This window comes from Cynocephalus volans, chromosome 3 (assembly GCF_027409185.1).
Source record: "Cynocephalus volans isolate mCynVol1 chromosome 3, mCynVol1.pri, whole genome shotgun sequence".
Taxonomy (NCBI): domain Eukaryota; kingdom Metazoa; phylum Chordata; class Mammalia; order Dermoptera; family Cynocephalidae; genus Cynocephalus; species Cynocephalus volans.
In genome coordinates, this window is record NC_084462.1 from 75,143,025 (window position 1) to 75,164,668 (window position 21,644).

Below are 21,644 nucleotides of genomic sequence, written 5' to 3' on the forward strand. Positions count from 1 at the left end.
AAAAAATATGGTTTAAATTTAAATTTTAAGCTGAAAGTCAGAAAGGCTAGAAAGTGATGGGTACCTAAAGGAGCTACCAAAGGCACTAGGCCTAAGAAAGAGAAACTAGGCTCGGGAATATTTATGCTGGTAAAAAGAGAACAGCTCTGTTGTTTAGTTTCCCTACAGAATGGTGCATATTCAATCCAAGGGTAAGACCTGAGGTTACCACACAGAAATGGTCTTATTTCTTCAGGGACCAAGGGAAACTAAAGGAAAGGAATGTGTGGGTATTATAAGGAATATGAAGGTTGAAATTAAAAAGAAAATACTACAAAAGAATAATCATTATATTAAGCTGGATTCTATCCACAGACCTGTAACATATATATATATATATATATATATATATATAATATATATATTTTTTGTTGTCTTTGTTAAAATAATAAAATCAACTAATGATTTAACTAATCAAATAATAAACTCAACTATATGTAGCTGGCAAAAGAAAGAGAGAAAAAGAAAGAAAGGAAGAAAGAAAAGAAATTTAAATGGTTTGGGCCTCACAGCTATTCTACTCATTGAGTATATATGCTCTGGAGAGAGCCAGAGATGGGAGACTTAAACTGGCTGTTTACTTAATCTGGTTTCTATTTCCATGTGACTCTCATAGTATGAGCATTTCATTAGGTAGCGTAATTCTAATATTTACAAATACAGTGCACATTTTTCACTAATACAGTCCTTAAACACAAGCCAGATTTTACATGGAAACTTCAACTATAGAAATAATGGATTCAATGTTGGGGGGATAAATTGGTTGTGTTGAACTTATGGAGGCAGTACATCAACGTCCAACATGCTATCATCCTAATTAATTTTGAAGAGTAATTCCTGATTGAGTACCTCACCCTGACTTTGGAATCTGATCCTTGTAAAAGATGGGAAAGGACAAGAGATAACAGAGGGAAACAAAAATCAAATAATTTCTCAGCCTCTTTCTGAAATTGTAATAAGCAATCGGCTTGTTTGATTTCAAATCCCTACATCCTCAATCCAAGCACATATGTATAAGCAAAATGAGAAATGCCTTATGCTGTATTTCATCTAAAACAGACACTCTACCAGATGTTTAGGAATCTGCATAGTGATAGAATTAAGATCTAGTCTAACATGGTGTATATAAATGTGTAATCACTTTGTCTGATGACTTTTTCCCTACATTTGCCAATATTTTTCTCCTTCTACTCATTGGTATATGCATCTGAGATACTCTAAAACCTAGAAAAAGATACATATAAAATATAGATTAATATAAATTCTGAGAACATAGGTAATACATGTACCAGTACTAAAAACCGTATTTTAAATTTTATTTTATGAAAATTTAGGTTATGTAATTATAACTTTGGCCAAAATATGACATTCCACTATGTTTTTGAGTTTGCAGCATATGCAAGTATGTGCTCACCTGTGATAACACATAGCATTCTAATTACTCTTCTTTAGGTATGAGACTTAAAATCCGAGCAGAGAAATACTATATACCCCAAAACATTTAATTCTCTTCTTGACTTCAAAGAAATTGTGTTTATTAAAAACAAACAAAAACCAAAAAAGAACTAAGAGAAAGGGGACTTCTACTATTTCTGTGAGATGATGTTTCTTCTCTTCCTAAAACAGCATGTTTAATTTGAATGTGTCCAGAAACAGACTCAGGAATAAGGTATTTTTTGCACAGCTATACTATCTTATTTTGGAATACCATGAATTTCCAGAAAATTAGGAATACCTATTGTCCAATATAAGCACAGAAATACATTTACAAACCAATGAGAAAATAAATTATTTTTGGATTAGCAGTAAATTTTGATTATCCAATCTGTCTTCTGCTCCCTTCTCAACTACAGAGAAAAAAATTATAAGTTGCCCATATATGACAAATGTATCTAGTCATAAGAATTTTGCTCAAAATTGCTTAAAAAATTCTGGAACAATAATTTAAAATTGAATCAGTAATAACAATATGGATGTTCTACCTTAGAAGCTTATTAACAGTCAGAAATTCAATAATTAATTCTCCTAATTAAGGTGATAATGAGAAATCGGGTTCTTTGTAGCTATATTCCAAAATGACTGACATCCTGTAGATTGAGCAATGAAAAAGAAGAGTTGGAGAAGAATCTTCAGCATGCTATAAGACACTTGATAATCACATGACAATAAAGTGCAGTGTATAACTTTATCTGGAAACGGCAAAAAGCAAAGACAACTTTCTTTGTTAGCTAAGGGAGTAATGGGGATTCCCACAGGCAGTATAGTGAAGCCAAAGTCCCTTCCACACGGTAACGGTTTTTAACTAAGGAGAACATTAAAAGACCCTGTTAAGCTTTTTTTTAAAAAATGTACATGCTTGGGGCCCCAGCCCCGAAGATTTCACTTCAGTAGGGCACTTGTACGTTATAAAAGCTCTAGAAGTGATTCTAATAAGCATCCTAAGTTGAGAAGTCCCAGCACTCAGAGACTTTGTGGCCTGAATGTTAATTTCTCTAACTTCATGTTACTTTGGTTGGAGTAGGATGAATACATATGATGAATATGTACGTGTATCTCCTGTCTACAACACTCTCTGTACCTTTCACTAAGGTTTGATTCAGCACAGAGCTAAGCACCTGGCTTTTGAAGAAACATATCAACCAAGAAATATCAATACTAAGTAAGCTGGGTAAGTTGGGTACCAGCTTATAAAAAACTCTTTACATTAAAAAGAATCCATTACTAAACAAAAACAGAGCTCAAGAAAGGATTTAATGCCTAGGTCTGGCTTCTTTGCCACTGGGACTATAACCCAGTGGTCTTAAATTTAGAAAGCAATCAGAGTATTTTCCAGACACACAGTCAAACTGTGTTCTCCCAAAGGACATTAAACATTTCAGGTTGAAAACTGACCACCTCCAAAAATCTTAGAACTGCCTTTTTTCTTTCCTGTAGCTAGTGACAAGTCCACAAAATAGTACAGTATCCCAATCCTCATTCTTCTGACTGTTCAGGCTACCTGTGCTAATCCCTTCAAAGGGCTAAAGTCTGCATTCTACAAGGATTAGCAGAGAGAGAAAAAACTTTCTAAACTAAAACAATCATGTTATCTTCATTTCAATCCTTAGGAAAATAATTCAGAAGGAGCTGATTACATACCAAGGAAACAGACTTTACTGGAAAATCATTAAGCAAGAGCCATGGTTCTTCAACCTGAGATCAGCCCTTTTCCCAAAGGAATCCAACAAACACTTACAAATCAAACAATCAATTGAACAATAAAACCCCAAACCTCAATGACTCTAAATACTTTGAATCAATCTCTCCTCCCTCAAGCTTTCCTAGAAATCAGGAGTTGGAATATTAGCTATCATAAATTCATTATTTCCCAAAGCTTTCAGGGGAGGGGCTTAACTCTTTAAAGTTTCTGATAATATCCTTTCTCCTTTATTTCACAGTGGTCTCACACCTCATAGCTAAGAAAAATAACATCAGCAACAGCTAACATTTACTGAGTACTTATCATATGCTAGGCACTGTGCTGAGTACTTAATCTCCTTTATCTCTATTAATCTTCACAATTACTTATGAGGTAGAACTATTATTTAACATTTCAGATAAGAAAATTGAGGCGTACAAAGGCTAAATAATATGAATATCTCCTCTGCTCTCAAAATCCCAAACCCTTAGGTATTCTTTCCAATTTTAGGTTCCTGTTGTCACTTTGTCCATAAAGAGAAAAATATATCTGGATACCATGCAAAAGAAAAAAAAGTCATACCTACTGTCCAGGGTTACTTTTTACCCCCTAATGTTGTTGGTAAATTTCATATTTACTATTAAGAGGGAAGAGGGCTCTATAATAGCAGATCTCAAACCTTAGTATGTAACACAGTCAATAGGAGAGCTAATGTTAAAACACAAACTGCTGGGTCTCAAGCCTAGAGTTTCTCATTTGGGAGTCTGGGATGAGGTCTGAGATTCAAATTTTTATCAAGCTCTCAGATGCAGTTGATGCTCCTGGTGTGGGAACTACTGTCTTATAAGAAGGGAAAAGGAAATAATCACCTCTCACCTTAGCTATCACTTCACGTGAAAACACTTCTCTACAGAGTACTTTCTTTTTCTTTTCTTTTCTTTTTTTTTGGTGCTGGCCTGTAAGGAATCCAAACCCTTGACTTTGGTGTTATCAACACCGTGCTCTAATCAAATGAGCTAACTGGTCAGCACCTTCAAAGTAGTTTCAACAAGAAAGACACTTAAGGTTTAAAAAGACCTTCAGAGTCTGAATGCTAAAAGATTTTTTTTCCCTTCACTTCACAAAGGTTCCACTGGCACCAGTGAGTGACATTAAGGTTGTGGAAATCCAGAAAAAGGAAAATTAAGGACAGAATGTTTGTAAACTCTGTTCAAAAACCTCTTACCATGCATATTTTACTTCTTCAGCCTGATAAGTCTTTCCTTTGGGTCTCCTAGGACAAGAGAGATGCCAAAAGAAAAAGGAAGTCAACTGTTGTAAAACACCACCCCCCAAACAAAATGAAGATAAGCTCTTAAAATATAATAGAATTTAACCCTATAAACAGAACATCTCAAAGTATTAGAAATTCCTCCTGTCTGTCTCTCTTTTGTCACACTCCCCTCCATCTCAAAAGAGCTACTTCTTTTACCCAAGACTAACCCAAAGTCTACACTTTCTAAGGTAGCTTAAATATTGATTATGTCAATGCAACCTAGAATGAATGACTTCAAGGAATAGGATTTGTTAAAAATGTCTCTTCAGCCAGCCAGGGAAGCTTCTTGTATGGATCCTCTCAACCATGACTAAACTGTATCAAGAGAAATATATTTTAAAATATTAATATGGTCTGGCACCTTCCTGATGCTAATGCTTCCAGGCCTATCATGATGGCACAACTGGGAAATTAACTGAAGAGAAAAACAATCTTCCCTCTGCTCTCTACTTTCAGATGCTCCTCCTCCACAGCTTTGCCATGCACAGACTTATTCTACACATATACACAGGGATAGAACATGCTCATACACACAAATAACTCTCCACAGGAACCAAAAATCAAAGCCTAACCCCATGGTTTTTAAGTGAGCAAGTCCAATTTCCTTCTTTGTAGCTCTTGACACATGCTGGCTGGGAGCTGTCTGGATTTTTTTCTGCCTTGTTCCAGCACCAGAAGGCTCTGCACTGCAGGTCAGGGGATGATAAGGAAATGAACGGTGTAATTTCCAAGGGCTCTGAACACGGCCCTGTCAGCAGCTCTGGAGGCGGGTTACTCAAGCATGGCTTGAAGAGTGAAAAACCACAGAGAGAAGAGCTCAGACAGCCAGCAGTGGCAGGATCTCAGCTGTGTATGTTACTGCCACCTCTAGCCTGAAAGCCCAAGCCCTGCTGTCTTCCTGGATGAGCTCTGCGGTAAAAGCTCTTATACCCAAATGGCAAAAATGGATGTTCACACTGGGGGAGGAAGATTAAGGACTAGGACTTAGATTCTCCATGCATTCTTGTATAGAAACAAAAACATCTAGTGCTCTTCCAGAGTCCCGGAGATTGCATATGTTGGCAAACCACAGTAATATCAATTCAACATACCCAACCCCACACCAGGGATAAGGCCAGAAAGAAAACTCAATTCGTATGAAATCTGAAATTCAACAGGCCACTTCAATATCCTCTGAAGCCAATTTTTGTGTCCCCCCAACACCCCCCAAACTATAAATATCAGGGGCTTTAGAACACATCACCAGCAGGCAAATTTCCCAACTCAGGTTTGAAACTTCTGATCATAGTGCTGAAAGTCTTAGCCAACATGTTTATCTATTCGTACTGGGTTTTCTGTATAGTGGAATGTTGTTATAGTTCAGTCCATTATGGCCTAGGGCAGATTGAGACACATTTAAACTCAAATCATGTTTTTCTTTTTTCCAGTACTTACTGAATGCTTCCTGTGCGCCAGGCATTGTTCTAAGTGTTTTATATGAATTAACTAATTTAACATCACAACAACCTCATGCAGGTATTAGTTTTCTTCATCGTGCAGATGAGGAAACTGAGGCACAACAGTTAAGTAACTTGGTCAAGATCACTCAGTTATTAAGTGGCAGAGCTGGGATACAAACCCAGGTAGTCTGGGTCCAGAATTTACACTCATAACCTCTAAATTATACACAAGGGTTGATGTGAAATATAAGTTTAGAAGGTTGGTGTTTTAAATTAGAAGTGGCTCCTAATGCCTACCTTATGAAGAAAATTCACAAACTTTCTCAAACATTAATTTATACAGCAATTATCTGGAGACACTTCTGGAAATACAGATTTCTGGATCCTTACCCCCATAACTTATTTAGCAGATCTGGGGTAGGAACCAAGAAGCTGCATTTTGACACTCCGGTGATGTGATGCACATGTTTTATGGGATATACTTTCAGGAACTCTGCTCTACATGGTAAACTGTAAGCTCCTCAAAAAGCAGAGACTATCTCTGTTTTATTCACCAGTGTATACCCTGCACCAAGTACAGTACCTAGAATCTAAAATGCACTCATTTAATGTACCAGTTGAAAGAAGAGTGATAACAGTATCCAACAGTGTATCTTCTCTTTGCAAAACACTTAGTAATATCTATAATACATTTGAAGGTCGGTCTGTTAGTGATGTGTCCAAGCAAGAAAACACTAGAACAGGGTTTTTTTTTACCCGCAAATGCCAAATAAAGAACTGCAATGCCTCAATTATTACAATGAAAATGTGGCTGAATGAAATATTCCAGAACACAAGTAACTTTCCCTCTTTATACATAATAGGATAGTTTTTCTTAACAAATATCATCACTTACCTAAGAGCCCTGAACTCAAAGATACTTTGTTTATTGAATGTCTACCATGTTAAAGCCACTAACAAAAACAAGTGAAAGTAGTCTTGGAGTATCTGGGCATTTATATCCAGTGTTTCCAAGGCAGTCTTGAAAGAGGGAAATTGAAGAATCCTTCATGACAGTTAAAGATTTGTTACCGGAGTAACGACATGCCATAAGAATTAGGAGTCCAGAAATCTGGCTTCCATGCCTGGCTTCGCCACTGACTACCTGTGAGATCCTGGGCATATCACATATGTCACATGACACCCCCTACCCCCATCTTAGTTTTCTCTTCTATAAAATAAGGAAATTGGATAAGAAAATCTTTCTCTGGGTTCTCCTTGAATTACAACATCCAGAAGGAAAACAGAGCTGCAGAATGAAAAAATAAATTAAGCTTGTAGTTAGAGAATGTAACTTTGTTCCACATAATTATCAACTTCTTTTTTATTTTTTCCATGAAGGAAAATGCTAGAGGGCATTTGGCTTCAGGAAGCAAGGCTTACTGCTGTGCCATCGATAGCTAAGAACATCTATAGTGAAGGAGGAATCTGTTAAGAGAGAAAGCCTTGGATCAGAAGGAATAAGAGACCCGACCTTGGTTGGGCAATGAAGGATTGCAAAACAAGAGAATTGAGCTGGAAGGCACAAACTAGGGCAGGAATACAAAACCAAGGGCAAAGGAAGACTCTCTTAGAACACAGGATATGATAGCAAGCATGATCAAAAGGCGTAAGGCAAAGAGCACACTTTATCATTTTCTCTGTATCCTAAACTAACTAACAGGGGAAGTGGTAAATGTATGCAGCATTCTGAGAGCAGCAGCAGCTGACACACAAACATGGGGAAAGTAGAGTGTTCCTACCTTGCAAGATCAAAAGCAGCAGCTAAAGAGAGGCGAGGGGGAGCTTCTGGCTGCAAACTTCTAGATACTGTAGCCACTACAGCATACAGGTTACTTTACATTATTTGAGGGAAAAAAAAAAAAAAGGAGTCTCACCTTTCTTTAAGCCCTGACAGAGTCAGCACAGATAGATCTGTGGTTTGTAAATTCCTTTTTTCTTGCCTGTCAGAGTGGCGACACAAGCACTAAGCTCAGGACACTCAGGCGCCCTCCCTCCTCTCTACCTCCCCTTCCATCCCTAACTTAACCTATCAATCAAACCAAAGGCAAAGGAACAGGCAGAAGCCAGAAGGCTCTGTCTTGTTTATTCCTCAACATTCCCTCCCCCATCTCTTCAGCTGGCAGGAAGTATGAAGCAGGAGTGTTCAATAACAATTCAGGGGAGCAGCAGTTGCTAAGAGCCATCTCTGGTCTATCCTAGAACCCTGGGAAATGGCACAGTGATCATGCCCAGCCAGAGGGAGGTATGATGAAGCACAAGTGGGATCCCATAAAGGGAAATCCACATCCTTGGCTAATTAGAAAAATTTGCTTGGCCATAGTCTGAAATACCTATCTTGATGAGAGAGAAGGCCCTGGGGTAGATAATTTGATTATTCAAATCTCCCTCATTAGCTAGTAGTGGACAATTCTACCTTGCACCACAGAATCTACTATCTTCTCTCCTATTTCCAAAGGGGGAAAAGACTCCAGTCAAGACACTTTCCAAATTTTATGAGTTTTCCCTCTTCCCAGCTTAGAGTAAGCAATTCCTAGTTATAACAAAATGTCTGTTTTGCTGTTTTGGTTCTGTTGGTTGTACCTACATAGAAGGAACATTCCAAACCAGTTAGGCCATAAGCAAGCCCATACCTCAGAGAGAAAATCTTAAAGGGGTCTTCAAAGACATTGCTTATAAACTACAATACTAAGCATCAAACACTGATTGAGCACCTATTATGCCCAAAACCCTGGGGTTCTTGTTTCTCAAAAGCTGCTCCACTGAAAGATTCCTAACTTTCTTTCCTTTAACTTGCCTCTTCCTCTTCCTCTCCTCCTATTCCAGAAATGCTCTCTACCTGCAGTGTTTTTATGTCCTAGCGACTTCCAAATATTTATTTAAATAATTATTTATTTCAATGGCCAAAGGCAATATAGAAAAGCACTCCCAGCACCAAACTGTCCAAAAGGATTGAGGGAACTGGTGAAAGGAATTGAGAAAGCAGGCTCTTAATGGTAACATTAAACTACACAGAAAATTTTCTGCTTCTAAAAGTACTTTCCAGCAATTTCATCTTTCTTGAAAAAATTGAATCCCAGTCTCTTTCCCTTTTCTCCCTCATTTCACTGCCTCATTCTCAGAGTCTCCCTGGGAGGCAAGGCTTTTAGCAAAGCTACATTTAATTAAGAGGCAAAACTCCCTGGCACCAAGGTGTATTCTTAGCTGAATGGACTGCATCTTTCAGCCCAACTATAATCTGAAGGGCAGCTACCCAACCAGTACCTGCATCTATATGAGAGAAAATGGGTTCCATTTGCTTCTCTGTAGGAGATAATCATGCACATTTCGACTTAAATCCAATATGAAGCTAAGCAACATTAATCCTTTCACCCACAGACTACTACTGGGCTTAGAAGATTCCAACATGAGTCAAGTTCTCTAAACAGAAAGGAAAATGGGGCCGAGCCCGTGGCGCACTTGGTAGGGTGCTGCGCTGGGAGCGCGGCGACCCTCCCGCCGCGGGTTCGGATCCTATATAGGACTGACCGGTGCACTCACTGGCTGAGTGCCGGTCACGAAAAAAAAAAAAAAACGACAAAAAAAAAAAAAAAAAAAGAAAGGAAAATGAAGGCCACACTCAGAAGTGCTTTTCAGCACAGGGAGAACAATGATTGTGAACATGGATATATATATGGCAAGAGTTTCCTGAAACCAGACGTAGGGAACAGTCTAATGGGCTGGAACAGAAGCAAGAACTCCTGGTACTCCTAGGCCTCTTTAAAACAGTATTATCCATCTGCACCCCAGAGAAAATGGCAAATCACATCCAGCACAGAATAAGCCATGCCAGTAACCAGCTGGAACTTGACTCTGCTGAAGTGGACTATAGCATCTGCCACCTAAACACAGGCAGCCTCTCAGGCAGCTGCCAGTGGTAAAAGGGAATGAACCATTTTGTTATTAGTGAAAGAAATTCACAGCCCTGTTACCAGAGAAGCCCAGATGTTGCTGAGAGCCACAGATGTGCCAGAGGCAAAGACCAAAATACCAACAGCAAAGAAAGCACAAACTACCACAGGAATCCAGGCACTAAGAGGGCACCACCACCCAAACATACACATCCAGGCTTTATTTATTAACACTTACATATGGAAATAGGTATTCCCTGCTGCAGCTGAAGTAATTACAGAGAAATCATTTTATACTGCATCTGCTGGGATCAGCTGAAAGCACAGGGTGAGCAGAGCACAGAGCAGAAAATGAAGAGCCAATAACAGCTCATCACCAGGCCGGCCACTTTGTAGGAAATTGTTAGCTGCTGAAGTTTAAGGCAGCCTGAGCTGACCCTAGACTCATACCTAATCTGCACCAGCCCTGCAAGCTTCATTTCCTGAGACATGAACTAAGATCGTCTTCCCAGAGGGACTCAATTCTAACCCCTCCTGGGGCCACAGGCACCTGTCTTTTCAAGTCAAGCAGAAGGCAAGGTATCATTACACTGTTTGGCAGCTATTAAACCACCAGGAGACTTCGATTCCCAATAGTTGTGAGAGATACCTGGCAAAGAGCTACCTCTTTAGTGGCCAAAGAATCTCTTTCAAGGCCAAACTTTCATAGCCACAACACTAACTCATAAAGCCTGACTAAATACCTCATAGTACAGTCAGTACCTCCTGCCCCTTGTTTACCTACCCCAAAACTGTGCCCCTTTGCTCTTTGGTAACCACCAATAGAACACTTAGTGGGTTTGCCATGAAACATAATTAACCCTTTACTCTTCCAGAGGCCCAGCAGCACCATTTTCCCATTAAGATCATCACTTGAACTTTGTATATAACCAAAAGCCTATTAAGTTTATTAACTCATATGATTCTGATGATGAAATGCCCATCAAGCTGGGAATCACAAAAAGGTTTGATGTCAGCCTCTAGCAGCAAGTGTCTAAGGTGGAACAAGGACAAGGTGGAAGGGTCTCACCTCGGACTACAGAAAATTCATTCTATCAAGTAGTTACCCCCAACAACAGATATCCTGTTCCAAAATGTCCAAGCCTGCTGTAAATAAGTCTGTAGAGAATCCTCTAATTTGGAACAAAACCACATTATCATTACCAGCTGCTCTGACCTTGTAATTGGTCATTACCCACAAACTAATGAGCCTCCCACAGAGTGCACATAGCATTTGGCAGATAGTCCAGGGCAGTTCTGACTGGCAGTGGGCAGCCAGATCTGGCCACCTCTTACCTTTTCAGACTTGACTTTCTTTAGCGGGCGGCACTCATTCTCCCCTTCCTCTGGCTCCGGTTTAGCTCCCAAAGGATTGAGCGCTGCCCCAGGCTCAATAGCTATACTCCCAAGTGGCTCCACAGCTGCTGTATCCACCCCTGCACTTCCATCATACTGTCCACCCCGTCCTCCTAAGGAAACTGGCTGGAGGACCCCAGGATCCTTTTCTGAACAAGTCCCCACTCCTTCGCTTCTCTCCTTCTTGCTCTTAGATGAGCTGTTCTCCTTCTCCTTTTTAGAGCCGGCTAAACTGCGGGATGCCTTAGCCGCCTTCTCTGAGCCCTTGGGAGCAATAGCAGCAACCAGGCCTCCTGCATTGGCACCATCTCCTGAGCGCCCCTGCACCTCTTTCTTGCTAGCTGCCCCCTCACTTGGAGTGAACAGGGAAGTCCCTGGAGTGGGTTTGCTAGTGTCTTTGCCACTCTTATTCCTTTTGGATTTTGATTTGCCTTCCTTCCCTTGAGGACCTGGCACTGGGGTCACAAACTTGATGTTGTCTGGTAGTGTGGCCACAGCATTGGGAGCCGGTATCCCCACCTCCTTTGAGCCTGACATTTCCAGTTTCTGCTGGTCCTTTTCCAGATCGGCGTCCAGGTCAATGATGAGATTCCCTACTCCAATGTCCCATTCATCCCCACTGTCGTATGTCTCAACCGGGTTTGCATCCACTCCTTTCCCTCCGGAGGCTCCACTGCTCAAGGACATCTTAGAGTCAACGTCCCACCTCAAGATTCAAGGCTCTTCCTTGCCCCCAGCTTTCCTATTTTCAGCTTCAGCTATGTTCTCAGACCTGCCACATTGGTCAGTACATGCCCAGTGGACAACATCATTGCTGGAAAAAGAAAATTTAAAAAACTGTTAAAGGAAACAGTACAGGCAAGGAGATAGCCTGAAATAAACTCCCACACAAAGCAGACCCCTCCTATGGGGTTATCACATCATTAGGGACAGGACAAACAGGTTCAACTGTATTTCTAACCAAGTCACAATGGACCTAGGGAAAAGTTCATTCCCACTCCATCTCCCCAGGAGTACAATATTTCCAACTGCCTGGAGATTCTGTGGTAATTCTTAACTAGGAGTCCTCTAGAGTGAGTTTCCAATTCCCAAGAGATTTATTTCTATTACCACTGTCAGCGGGCAATCCTCCCTCAATCAATACAGGCCCTCGCATATCACAGATTCAAGCTCTACCACAACTTTACTCATTCCCCTTTTCTCCTTGGTGCTTCCTCAATTTTCAGATTCAGAACATGATCTAACAAAAGCTTTATTTATTTATTTATTTATTATTTTTTTTAAAAGATGACCGGTAAGGGGATCTTAACCCTTGACTTGATGTTGTCAGCACCACGCTCAGCCAGTGAGCCAACCAGCCATCCCTATTGGGATCCGAACCTGTGGCCTTGGTATTAACAGCACCGCACTCTCCTGAGTGAGCCATGGGCCAGCCCTAGCAAAAGCTTTAAAAGCCCTCTACTAACAGGGCCTGTTCCTACTAAAAACAGTATAGATTCTTTGTCATCCTACTATTGGGTGGAGAAGTCTCATTACGGTTAAGTAAGAATAAAAGAGAAATGCAGGCAGAACTGGGAAAAATGCAACTTCAGAACAGGGGGCAAAGACTGCAGCCAGAAGAGACAATTCTCAGACAGGACTCAATCAGTCAGCTTAAGTTCAGAGAAGTTAAATCATCCTTATCAAAATCCAGGTTTCAAATTATGTCTGAATAGCAGGATTCATTGTGGTCTTTCCCACTTCCCACCAAAAAATTTATGAAGATACAGAAAAAGAAAAAGATGTTTACACTATCAAAAACTGGATACTACTAAAAAACCTAACTCCAGAATGTGGGATAACTGTCCACTTTCTTGTATAAGACTGAGGACACTGTACTGACAAACACTGAGGCCTGACTCCACATGAAACAGACTGGCTAAAAAAAGGAGGGAAGGATAATTAAAAGGGCAATTTATATCTCTCCACTGTCTCCTGACTCATGAAAATTGGGGAGTGTACCATCTAGAAAACCTGGCAGTCAACATATACCATCCAGGTATTTATTTATGATAAAGCCTAAGAGTTCTATTCTTGCTTACTCATCTGTCCACCATCTTTCTGTATCCATTTAGAAAATAACTTTTATGAGCTGAGTGCACAGAAAGGGCAAGCCAGTATTGTCACAATGTATCCTGCTAAGTAGATATCTAATAGGTAAGTGCTACAGATAGTACAGAGACAAGACAAATTGTACTTTTTCATCTGCTCCTTTAGAACAGTGTCAAAGAACCAGGGTGCAGGGGCAAGAAAAAAAATGTCATCCTAGAACAGGGCTGTACCAGGTGAATGCCTGCTAGCAACTGCAATTTAAGAGAGACAGTTGTGATCACTAATCTGCCATTTAGCTGTAGATCTGAAAAGAAAATATACCCATTACCCAAGCAGAGAGCTGTCAACAGCAACCAACTACTATTTATTAACAAATGTCAAGTCTATATAGATCTTACTTTATAAAGGATGAGCAAAAAGTTGTGGGGAAAACACGCATGATGAAGGAACTATGAAAAAAATGTCACCCACAAGGTAAAGGAAACATAACCTCAGAAGAGTCAGAGATGATTTCTCTGAAAGTGATCTAGAATTCTAAAGAAGTTTTTAGCAAACTGGAATTCTCAACACTACACAAGAACACTTGGCCTCCATGAAATAATAGTGTACTAGATATTTGTTTGCTCATTTGAAAAATTTTTATTTATTGCCTACTATATATGCCAGGCACTAAACTAGGTGCTGGGAATACAGCAGCAAATCAAACAGCGAATAACGCAGCGGAACATGGTACTGAAAATAATTCTTTTGTGAGAGGCAGAGGGCATTTCTAGGAAAGGGAATGCCAACTGAATCACCATATAGAAGATTATTAGAGCACAGTTCTTACCCAAATCATAATCTGTCACCTCTGCAATCTTTGCAATTGTGGCTAGGCTTAGAACATAGCTCACATTAATCTAACATTCACCTACTATCCTCCAGAGTTACACTATCATCAATATGTAATTTAACCATTAAAACAACCCCATGTTGTTTTGTCTTTGGAAAAGCAATAGAACTTCTCTTAGATTCAAAAGACCTTCCTCAGATTCAAAAGATCTTCCTCTAGAAAATAGGATGGTAATGGAAGAGAGACTCCAGAGGAGTATATAAAGGAAAGCATAAAACATACAAAAAAGTTAGTGTTAAGGGTTGGCCAGTCAGCTTACTTGGTTAGAGTGCAGTGCTGATAACAGGAAGGTCATGGGTTTGGATTCCTGTACCAGCCAGCTGCCCAAAAAATAAAAAATAAAAAAAATAAAAATAAAAGTTAAGTGTTTTCTGAGAGTTCCTGAGAGTTCTCACTCTACTAAACTGGCTGACCTGTTGTATGAGGCAGGATAAACGAAGAATGCCAGTAAGAAAGAGAGCATTAAGAAGATAGGCTGAAATGAAAAGATATAACTTAACTGAAAGGACAAAAGGATATAAATTTTTTTTTTTAAAGGAAGATGGAAGGAAAGGAAAAAATGCATTGTCAATTAAAATTCATACAGAAATCAGAAAAGCATGCAACTGAAATTGTGGGAAATGAATCAGTGAGTTACAAGAAAACAAGTTATTTTTCCACTACGAAAAGGAAAAGGACAGTGAAAAGAAAATGAAGGAAATTGAGAGATAAAGTATCTAATACTACTAAAGGAAAACTGGAGAAGAGACTAGAACAAATGGGAGAAAAGCAACCTATCAAAGACATAATAAATAACATCTTGAGCTGAATAAAGATCTTATATGCAGATTGAAAACGTTCATTACATTTTCAGCAAAATCAATTAAAAAAGTCAAACTTGCACACATTCTGGCAAAATTTTTAAATTACAAAGGACAAAAATTGGGCCAACCTCAGACTGCTCTGCAATATTAAATGTTAAAAGAGAATGAAAATCTATGGACTTCTGAAGAGAAAAGGTTGTCAGTCAAGAATCTTACTCAAAAGGCTTCACAGTAATTTTGGTGGTACATTTCCAAAGATATACTGTAAAATTGCCAGGGGTTCTTTAATCAGCCAGGCTGTGGCAGCCAAACCACTTCCCATCTGCTCCCTACAGCATCCCTGGCTTTATACAGCTAAAAATCAACTCTCTGACAGGTCAATGCAGAGATACTTAACCCCAGGAGGTAGGGTAACTAACATGCTAGCTGGAAATGAAAAGCACTGACCTCTTGCTTCCACAGCAAAGAATGTGCAGAATCAGGAGAACCAATACCTTACAGAGACCACAAGGAACTTAAAACTTGCGAGAGCTTCTGTAAATATTTTCCTCCTTCTCTCCTTCTACATAATTGTACTCCACTTCCCTATTTAGGACCTCGATTCAGCAGACTCTGAAATCACCTGTCTACCATGACTCGTCAGTACTATTTATGCTTTGTTCTTGCATGTAATCACCAAGAAACTCCTCTCTGCATGGATACGGCTAAGAGAACAAGACAGGTCATGACAATAACTCTCCATACCCTGTACCCACCCAAAGCATTCATGCTGAAAAGTAGCACATCATAACAACAGAATTTCAGATCCCAATCTCCTGTCTGGAACCCAAATCCATCTCTCAGACTCCCAACCCACAGACTAGCACATTTGTAAATCACACATTTCAGGTCATTGTTTTTTTTAGGGAACATACCATAGATCATACCACTCCTCTACCTCAGGAATAAACAAGGCCTCTCTTCAAGAAAGCCAAGAATGAAAAAAAAAATTTTCATGTTTGGTCTCTGTCCCTGCCCAGAGAGCAAAAACAACAACTGGACGCTACTTATGTCCAAACGTAAAAAGAAAAATAGTACTTCTCTTTCTACCCAGATTGAGCTCTGTATCCATCCTAAAAAACTTCAAAGAGAGAGATTCCTTTAATTGATAACTAACTACCCACAGACAATCTGGTCTATGTAGCAAATTATCCAATGCTGTTCTACTGTAAATGTATCTGTCCTCTCCTCCTCTTACGGGTTTTGGACCAATCTTATAGGCTTTAGCCTGAGGAGCAAGTGACAATTGTGTACAAGCGTGTATAATCTGCTTGGGACTACACAGGTCACACACATAAAATGTGAATGTCAGAGCTATCTGTCTAGATAAGGATTACCCTTCAAAAGATGCACTCCAAAGAAAAAAGTGCTATACTCAATTTTAGGAAGGTAGCATGGTGTTGTAAAAAGAGCACTGAGCTTAGAATCAGACGTGATTTCTGGACTCAAATTTCCAGCCAAGTTGCTACATTAAATATTAATTTTCTCATTATAAAATGGAGGGAGAATCTATCATGTTCTAAGCATATTATGATGATACAAATCTGAAAGATGTAAGACAACTCAAAAATATAAGATGATCCAAATATTCTTATAAGGTTTTGCTGTCTGAAATTAAAGAGGACTGTTTCACGGTTACACCTTTTTAAGGGCATCTAAAATAGTAAGGGGAAAAAAAGGAAAATGTTTTATAAATTTTTTACAAATTAAATTACAGGTGTACCAATATCCATTTGAGTTCTATGGAAGGAAATGACAATCCTTTCTTCTTCTGTGAACTCAGTGATCTGGGTTTTCCTTTTAGGCTACTCCTGTGTTCAGATGTGGCTCACAAAACTCTACACTCTCATGACTGACAGAAAAGACTCCACGTTACTTCAAAAATCTCTCAGGGTCAAGGTACCAATCTCAAGGCTCATGGTTTTAACATCTGGATTATCTCTTTAACCAACCGTTCCAACCCATTAGGTTACTAACCCCACTGACAGAACAGGCCTTCAAACTAAGTCATGTGAAGTTCACAGGATTTGATGCCCCTCGGAACTATCAATAAACCAATGTGATACAACAAAGTTGCTGACAAGATAACATATTATACCATTTTCCCTGAATTCCAGATGTCGCCCTGAAATCACTTCATACTTAGCCAGCCTCAGGTGAGGCTACTACAACATGTAAACCATGGTAGGTGACTGAGCTTATCCAGCTGGAAGAGCAGGCATCTCCCTCTCCACCTGCCACACTTCACAGGAGCTCACTAATCAACTGCATTTCCACCTAGGGCTCTAACGAGAAACAATCAACTTCCCTTTGGGCCTCTCTCCCTTAACTTATTACATTAATTACTGTAACAAAGGAACTGTGTCATCTCCTCAAGTACCATAGCTCTCAGCCTATATCTTCAATGGAGATTAAATAAATAGACTAGCAGTGCCAATTTGAGAAGAAGGATCCAATTCAACAAGGCTCATCTGATCATGTGTCACCTAAGGACAGAACAGTAAAACTGTAGCATCTCTCAGTCCCTGAGTCATTACATGCTACAGCTCATAAATAGTTTTATGGTCCTCACAGGCTGTTATTCTCAGACAAAAACTATGAGGCTTGACCTGTTTCATTTCACATAAGCAACTGACACTTTCACCAGGACATAGCTATTCAACAGGGCTCAGGTTTAGATCTGTGGTGTTTGTCAATAATACATCCCACAATAAAATAAATATAAGATGACCCACATATTCTTATCAAGTTTTGCTGTCTGAACTCAGAGAACTATTTCAACACTTATACTCAATATGTAAATAATTCAGTCCTAAACCTACTCATTTGGTGAAACTGATTCACACAGAAAACCCTTACCAAGGCCTGTGTAAGTAGGCTGAGAAGCACAGGGTGAAGATTATCTAAAGTAAATGATAAAAAAAAGCTCTGCCATCCATCCTCCCCTTATAATTGGAGGACTACATAGCCCTTTATCATTTAGTTCTTATCCACAAAAGTTAACTGTCTGTGCTAAAGAAAAAGTGATGTCATTTTCAGGGAAAAAGTGAAGAGTGGAGATACCTAGGAATGGATAGATCTAAGAAACTAGCTCTGAACACAGAACTGTGTCAAAGAATTAACTTTTCTGTATCTCAATTTCCTCATCTCTAAAACATGGTCAGGTTCATAGGTTTGAGGAAAAGAGAAAAATACTTAGCATCTCAGAAAATACAAGGAATTATCTTCACTTTTTATATTCTTGACCTTATCTCCCTTCCCAAATCTCTTACATAAGAACTATTATAGTAAATCTAAGAGGGAACAAAGAAAACTTCTCTGATCAAAAGGTAATATTCTGCTAGACTAGCCATAAAAATGGGTATCCACTTGCATATCTTTAAAGATATCATACACTGTCCCCTGCCTCTCCCCCACCTTTCTGCCTCATGCCACATATCCTATGTTGTTCCAGCATACCCCAACATTTGCATGATAATTTGACTAACATTTGTTTCCTCCACTAGACCGCAAGTACCCTGAGGGCAGGGGCTTGTCTCTTTTGCTCACCACTGAAGAACTGTTTGGTTCAGTCCATTTTCAATAAACATTTTGGTCAGTAAATGAGTGAATGAACTAACATTGGTTTCCTTTATAAGCAGAATCATACCAGTGTCCTGCTGGCATTTCTCCTCTTGTTACTTCAGCTTGATTTGTCACTAGTTATAAACTGTCTCAACTACCTGTCTGTCTTCAAATCTATTAGACCATGGTATAGATTCTTCTATCCAGGATAAAGGATGAAGATTCAAGAGTCTAGGGAGAAGATTACAAAACAAAGCATTTCCTACATTCCTTAAAATGCCTAACTGCTCCTGAGAGTATTCTCTTGCCCTTCAAACAGTCTCATCAATGCAGTTGCTTTTCAAAATAGGACTAGTCCACAAACCAGGTATTCTAAACATAACCAACTCCTGGAAACCCCCATGTATATATTTAAACATATAATAAATGTAAAAGTTCTATCAGACTTAAACCCATTTATCCCACTTTAAACACCTATGAATCAAAGGTGACAAAAGTGGTCATGAAAAGCAGTCATGTCTGGGAGAGGTATACTGACTGGGAAGCATGAGGAAACCTTGTAGAGTGCTAGAAATGTTCTATATCTTAAACTGAATGGTGAAGATATGGCTGTATACATACGTAAAAACTGAGTTGTACACTTAAGATTCATGTACTTACTGCACTTTACTATATGCACATTATACTTTTAAAAAGGGGGGGAAGCGGGTTTAGCCAATTATCTCACTTGGTTAGAGTGTGGTGCTGATAACACCAAGGTCATGGGTTCAGATCCCCCTACAGGCCAGTTGCAAAAAAAAAAAAAAAGAAAGAAAGAAAAGAAAAAAATAGGAAATGAGTAAATAAAATACCTGTGAACAAGAGGACTGCCTTTCTATACCAAGTCCTGATCCTAACGTAGCTTTTAATATAAAGGAAATCATGCTATCAATCTTCACAGGTTAGTGTGTTGGGAGGGAGGAGTAAGAGTGAAAAGGGAGGGGAGGGACAGGGAGAGAGGGACAGAGAGAGAGAGGGACAGAAATTAACTTATGGATGTTTGACTATATTGTGAGATTTACAAATCTGTTAGAGTCTGAAGGAATTAGTGATAGTGACATAAGAAACCAAAAAATTAAGGTAAGTAATGATATTAAATCCTGGGGAAAAAGTGACATAAAAAATATTATAGTAAGTACACTAAATGGCTCAATAAACAATATTTACTGAACATGATAAATAATGAATATTGATCTAACCAAAAATTGTGATATAATTATATTAGGAGGATTCAATAAAGAGAATGGGAGGGCAATAGGAGAGCATATTATTTATTATTTAGAAATATGTGAGTAAATACAAGAAAAAGACTTAAAACTTGAAAGCAGTTGCCTATTATTAGTGATACGTCATGGTGGGAAATGGTAACTAGTGGATTCCTGTTTTTCATTAAAAGCTGTAGCACTGACAATACAAATTTCATGGAAAATAAAAACAAAAAAAATTTATATATTACATTGATAAATAAAATAAACTTTTAAATTATTCTATAAAAAGTTAAGGATATGTTCCTGGATTCCCATAATAGGCTATTATAAAATGTATCAATCCAATAATTTCTCTAATATCTTCTTGTGGGAGATGGGAGAGGGGGTTGGCAGAAGGGAGGTGAATGTGGCTACAAAAGGACAACATGAGGGACCTTTGTGGTGATGGAACTGTTTTGTATCTTGATTGATGGTGGCCATAATATAAACCTACATATGTGATAAAACTGCACAGAACTAAATATACACGCACATAAATGAGTACAAGTAAAACTGAGGAAACTGAACAAGAACAAGGTGAACTGTATCAATGTCATAATTATGATATTGTACTAGTTTAGCAAGATGTTCCCATCAGGGGAAACTAGATGAGGGGTACAAGGGATCCCTCTGCATTATTCTTACAATTGCATGAGACTCCACAATTATCTCAAAATAAAATATTTAATTCAAAAAACCACAAAAACCTTCTTGACCTTATTTTTATTTTTTAATTTTTACCACCTCCAGGGTTAATACATTTTATTTACTATTCATAAGAGTAGCCCAATAATTAAATTCACTTTTAACTTGAAAGGGTGTTCTCTATCTAATACAGGATCCTAAGAACTAATAATCAAGTCTATATGTTCTTTTCATCACGTGACAGGGTTTGATAATATTCCCTTTGTCTTTAAAAGCTGAAGACTTTTTTTTTTTAATATCTTCATTAAAGCTTTCACCTCCTTTGGTCACCAGCTCTGATATATAGTTCTTGCGGTCAACAGAATACACCGTATCACAAATTTAGAAAAATGTTGGTTTTACATACAGTGAAGTTTATTTTTATCTTTATTTAGTTCTGATTCTCTTCCTAATGATGCCCAGCATTTCCCTGGCAGCACACTGAGCTGATTTTTCTAGGAATAGCTCACCAAGATTCTTAGTTTCCCTTTGGGGGCTGCAATTGTTAGCTAGAAGTTACTCATCCTAAAAAAACGGTTTAGACTTTCTGCCTCTTTCGAAATGCAATTCTGTTCACACTGAAGCTCATCTACTTTATATATCACTCACGTACATAGTCAAGATATTCCTGTAGGTAGTATAATCTCAACAATTTGGGAACCTAACTACCAGGAAGAGCTTAATGTCATGGAAAAACATGAATATTTCACTTACGTAAAACATTTATTAAAATGTCAAACAGGATGAGTGCAATTGCATAAACTCTTCCACACAGAAGAACTGATCAAGATGGTCTTTGGGGGTGGGGGGGAAGATAAAGATGGTCTTTGGAGGTATTGTAATGAGGAAGCAGCACAGTGCAATGGGGCAAAAACATCGAAAAAAGTGAGGAGGTAGAAAAACTTAACTCTATTTTTTTTTTTTTCTTCTAAAAGATGACCGGTAAGGGGATCTTAACCCTTGACTTGGTGTTGTTAGCACCACGCTCTC

General features: G+C 38.8%; 1 protein-coding gene across 3 annotated transcripts in view; it reads right to left on the bottom strand.

The window, feature by feature from the left end:
• ZNF609 (zinc finger protein 609) overlaps positions 1 to 21,644 on the bottom strand; it is a 228,673-nt gene that overhangs the window by 193,570 nt on the left and 13,459 nt on the right. For all 3 annotated transcript variants that reach the window (XM_063089751.1, XM_063089750.1, XM_063089749.1), the window contains exon 2: positions 11,236 to 12,109. In XM_063089751.1, coding sequence (XP_062945821.1) covers positions 11,236 to 11,982 — 747 coding nt within the window. In that variant the 5' untranslated portion in view covers positions 11,983 to 12,109. The remainder of the gene's footprint in view (positions 1 to 11,235; positions 12,110 to 21,644) is intronic.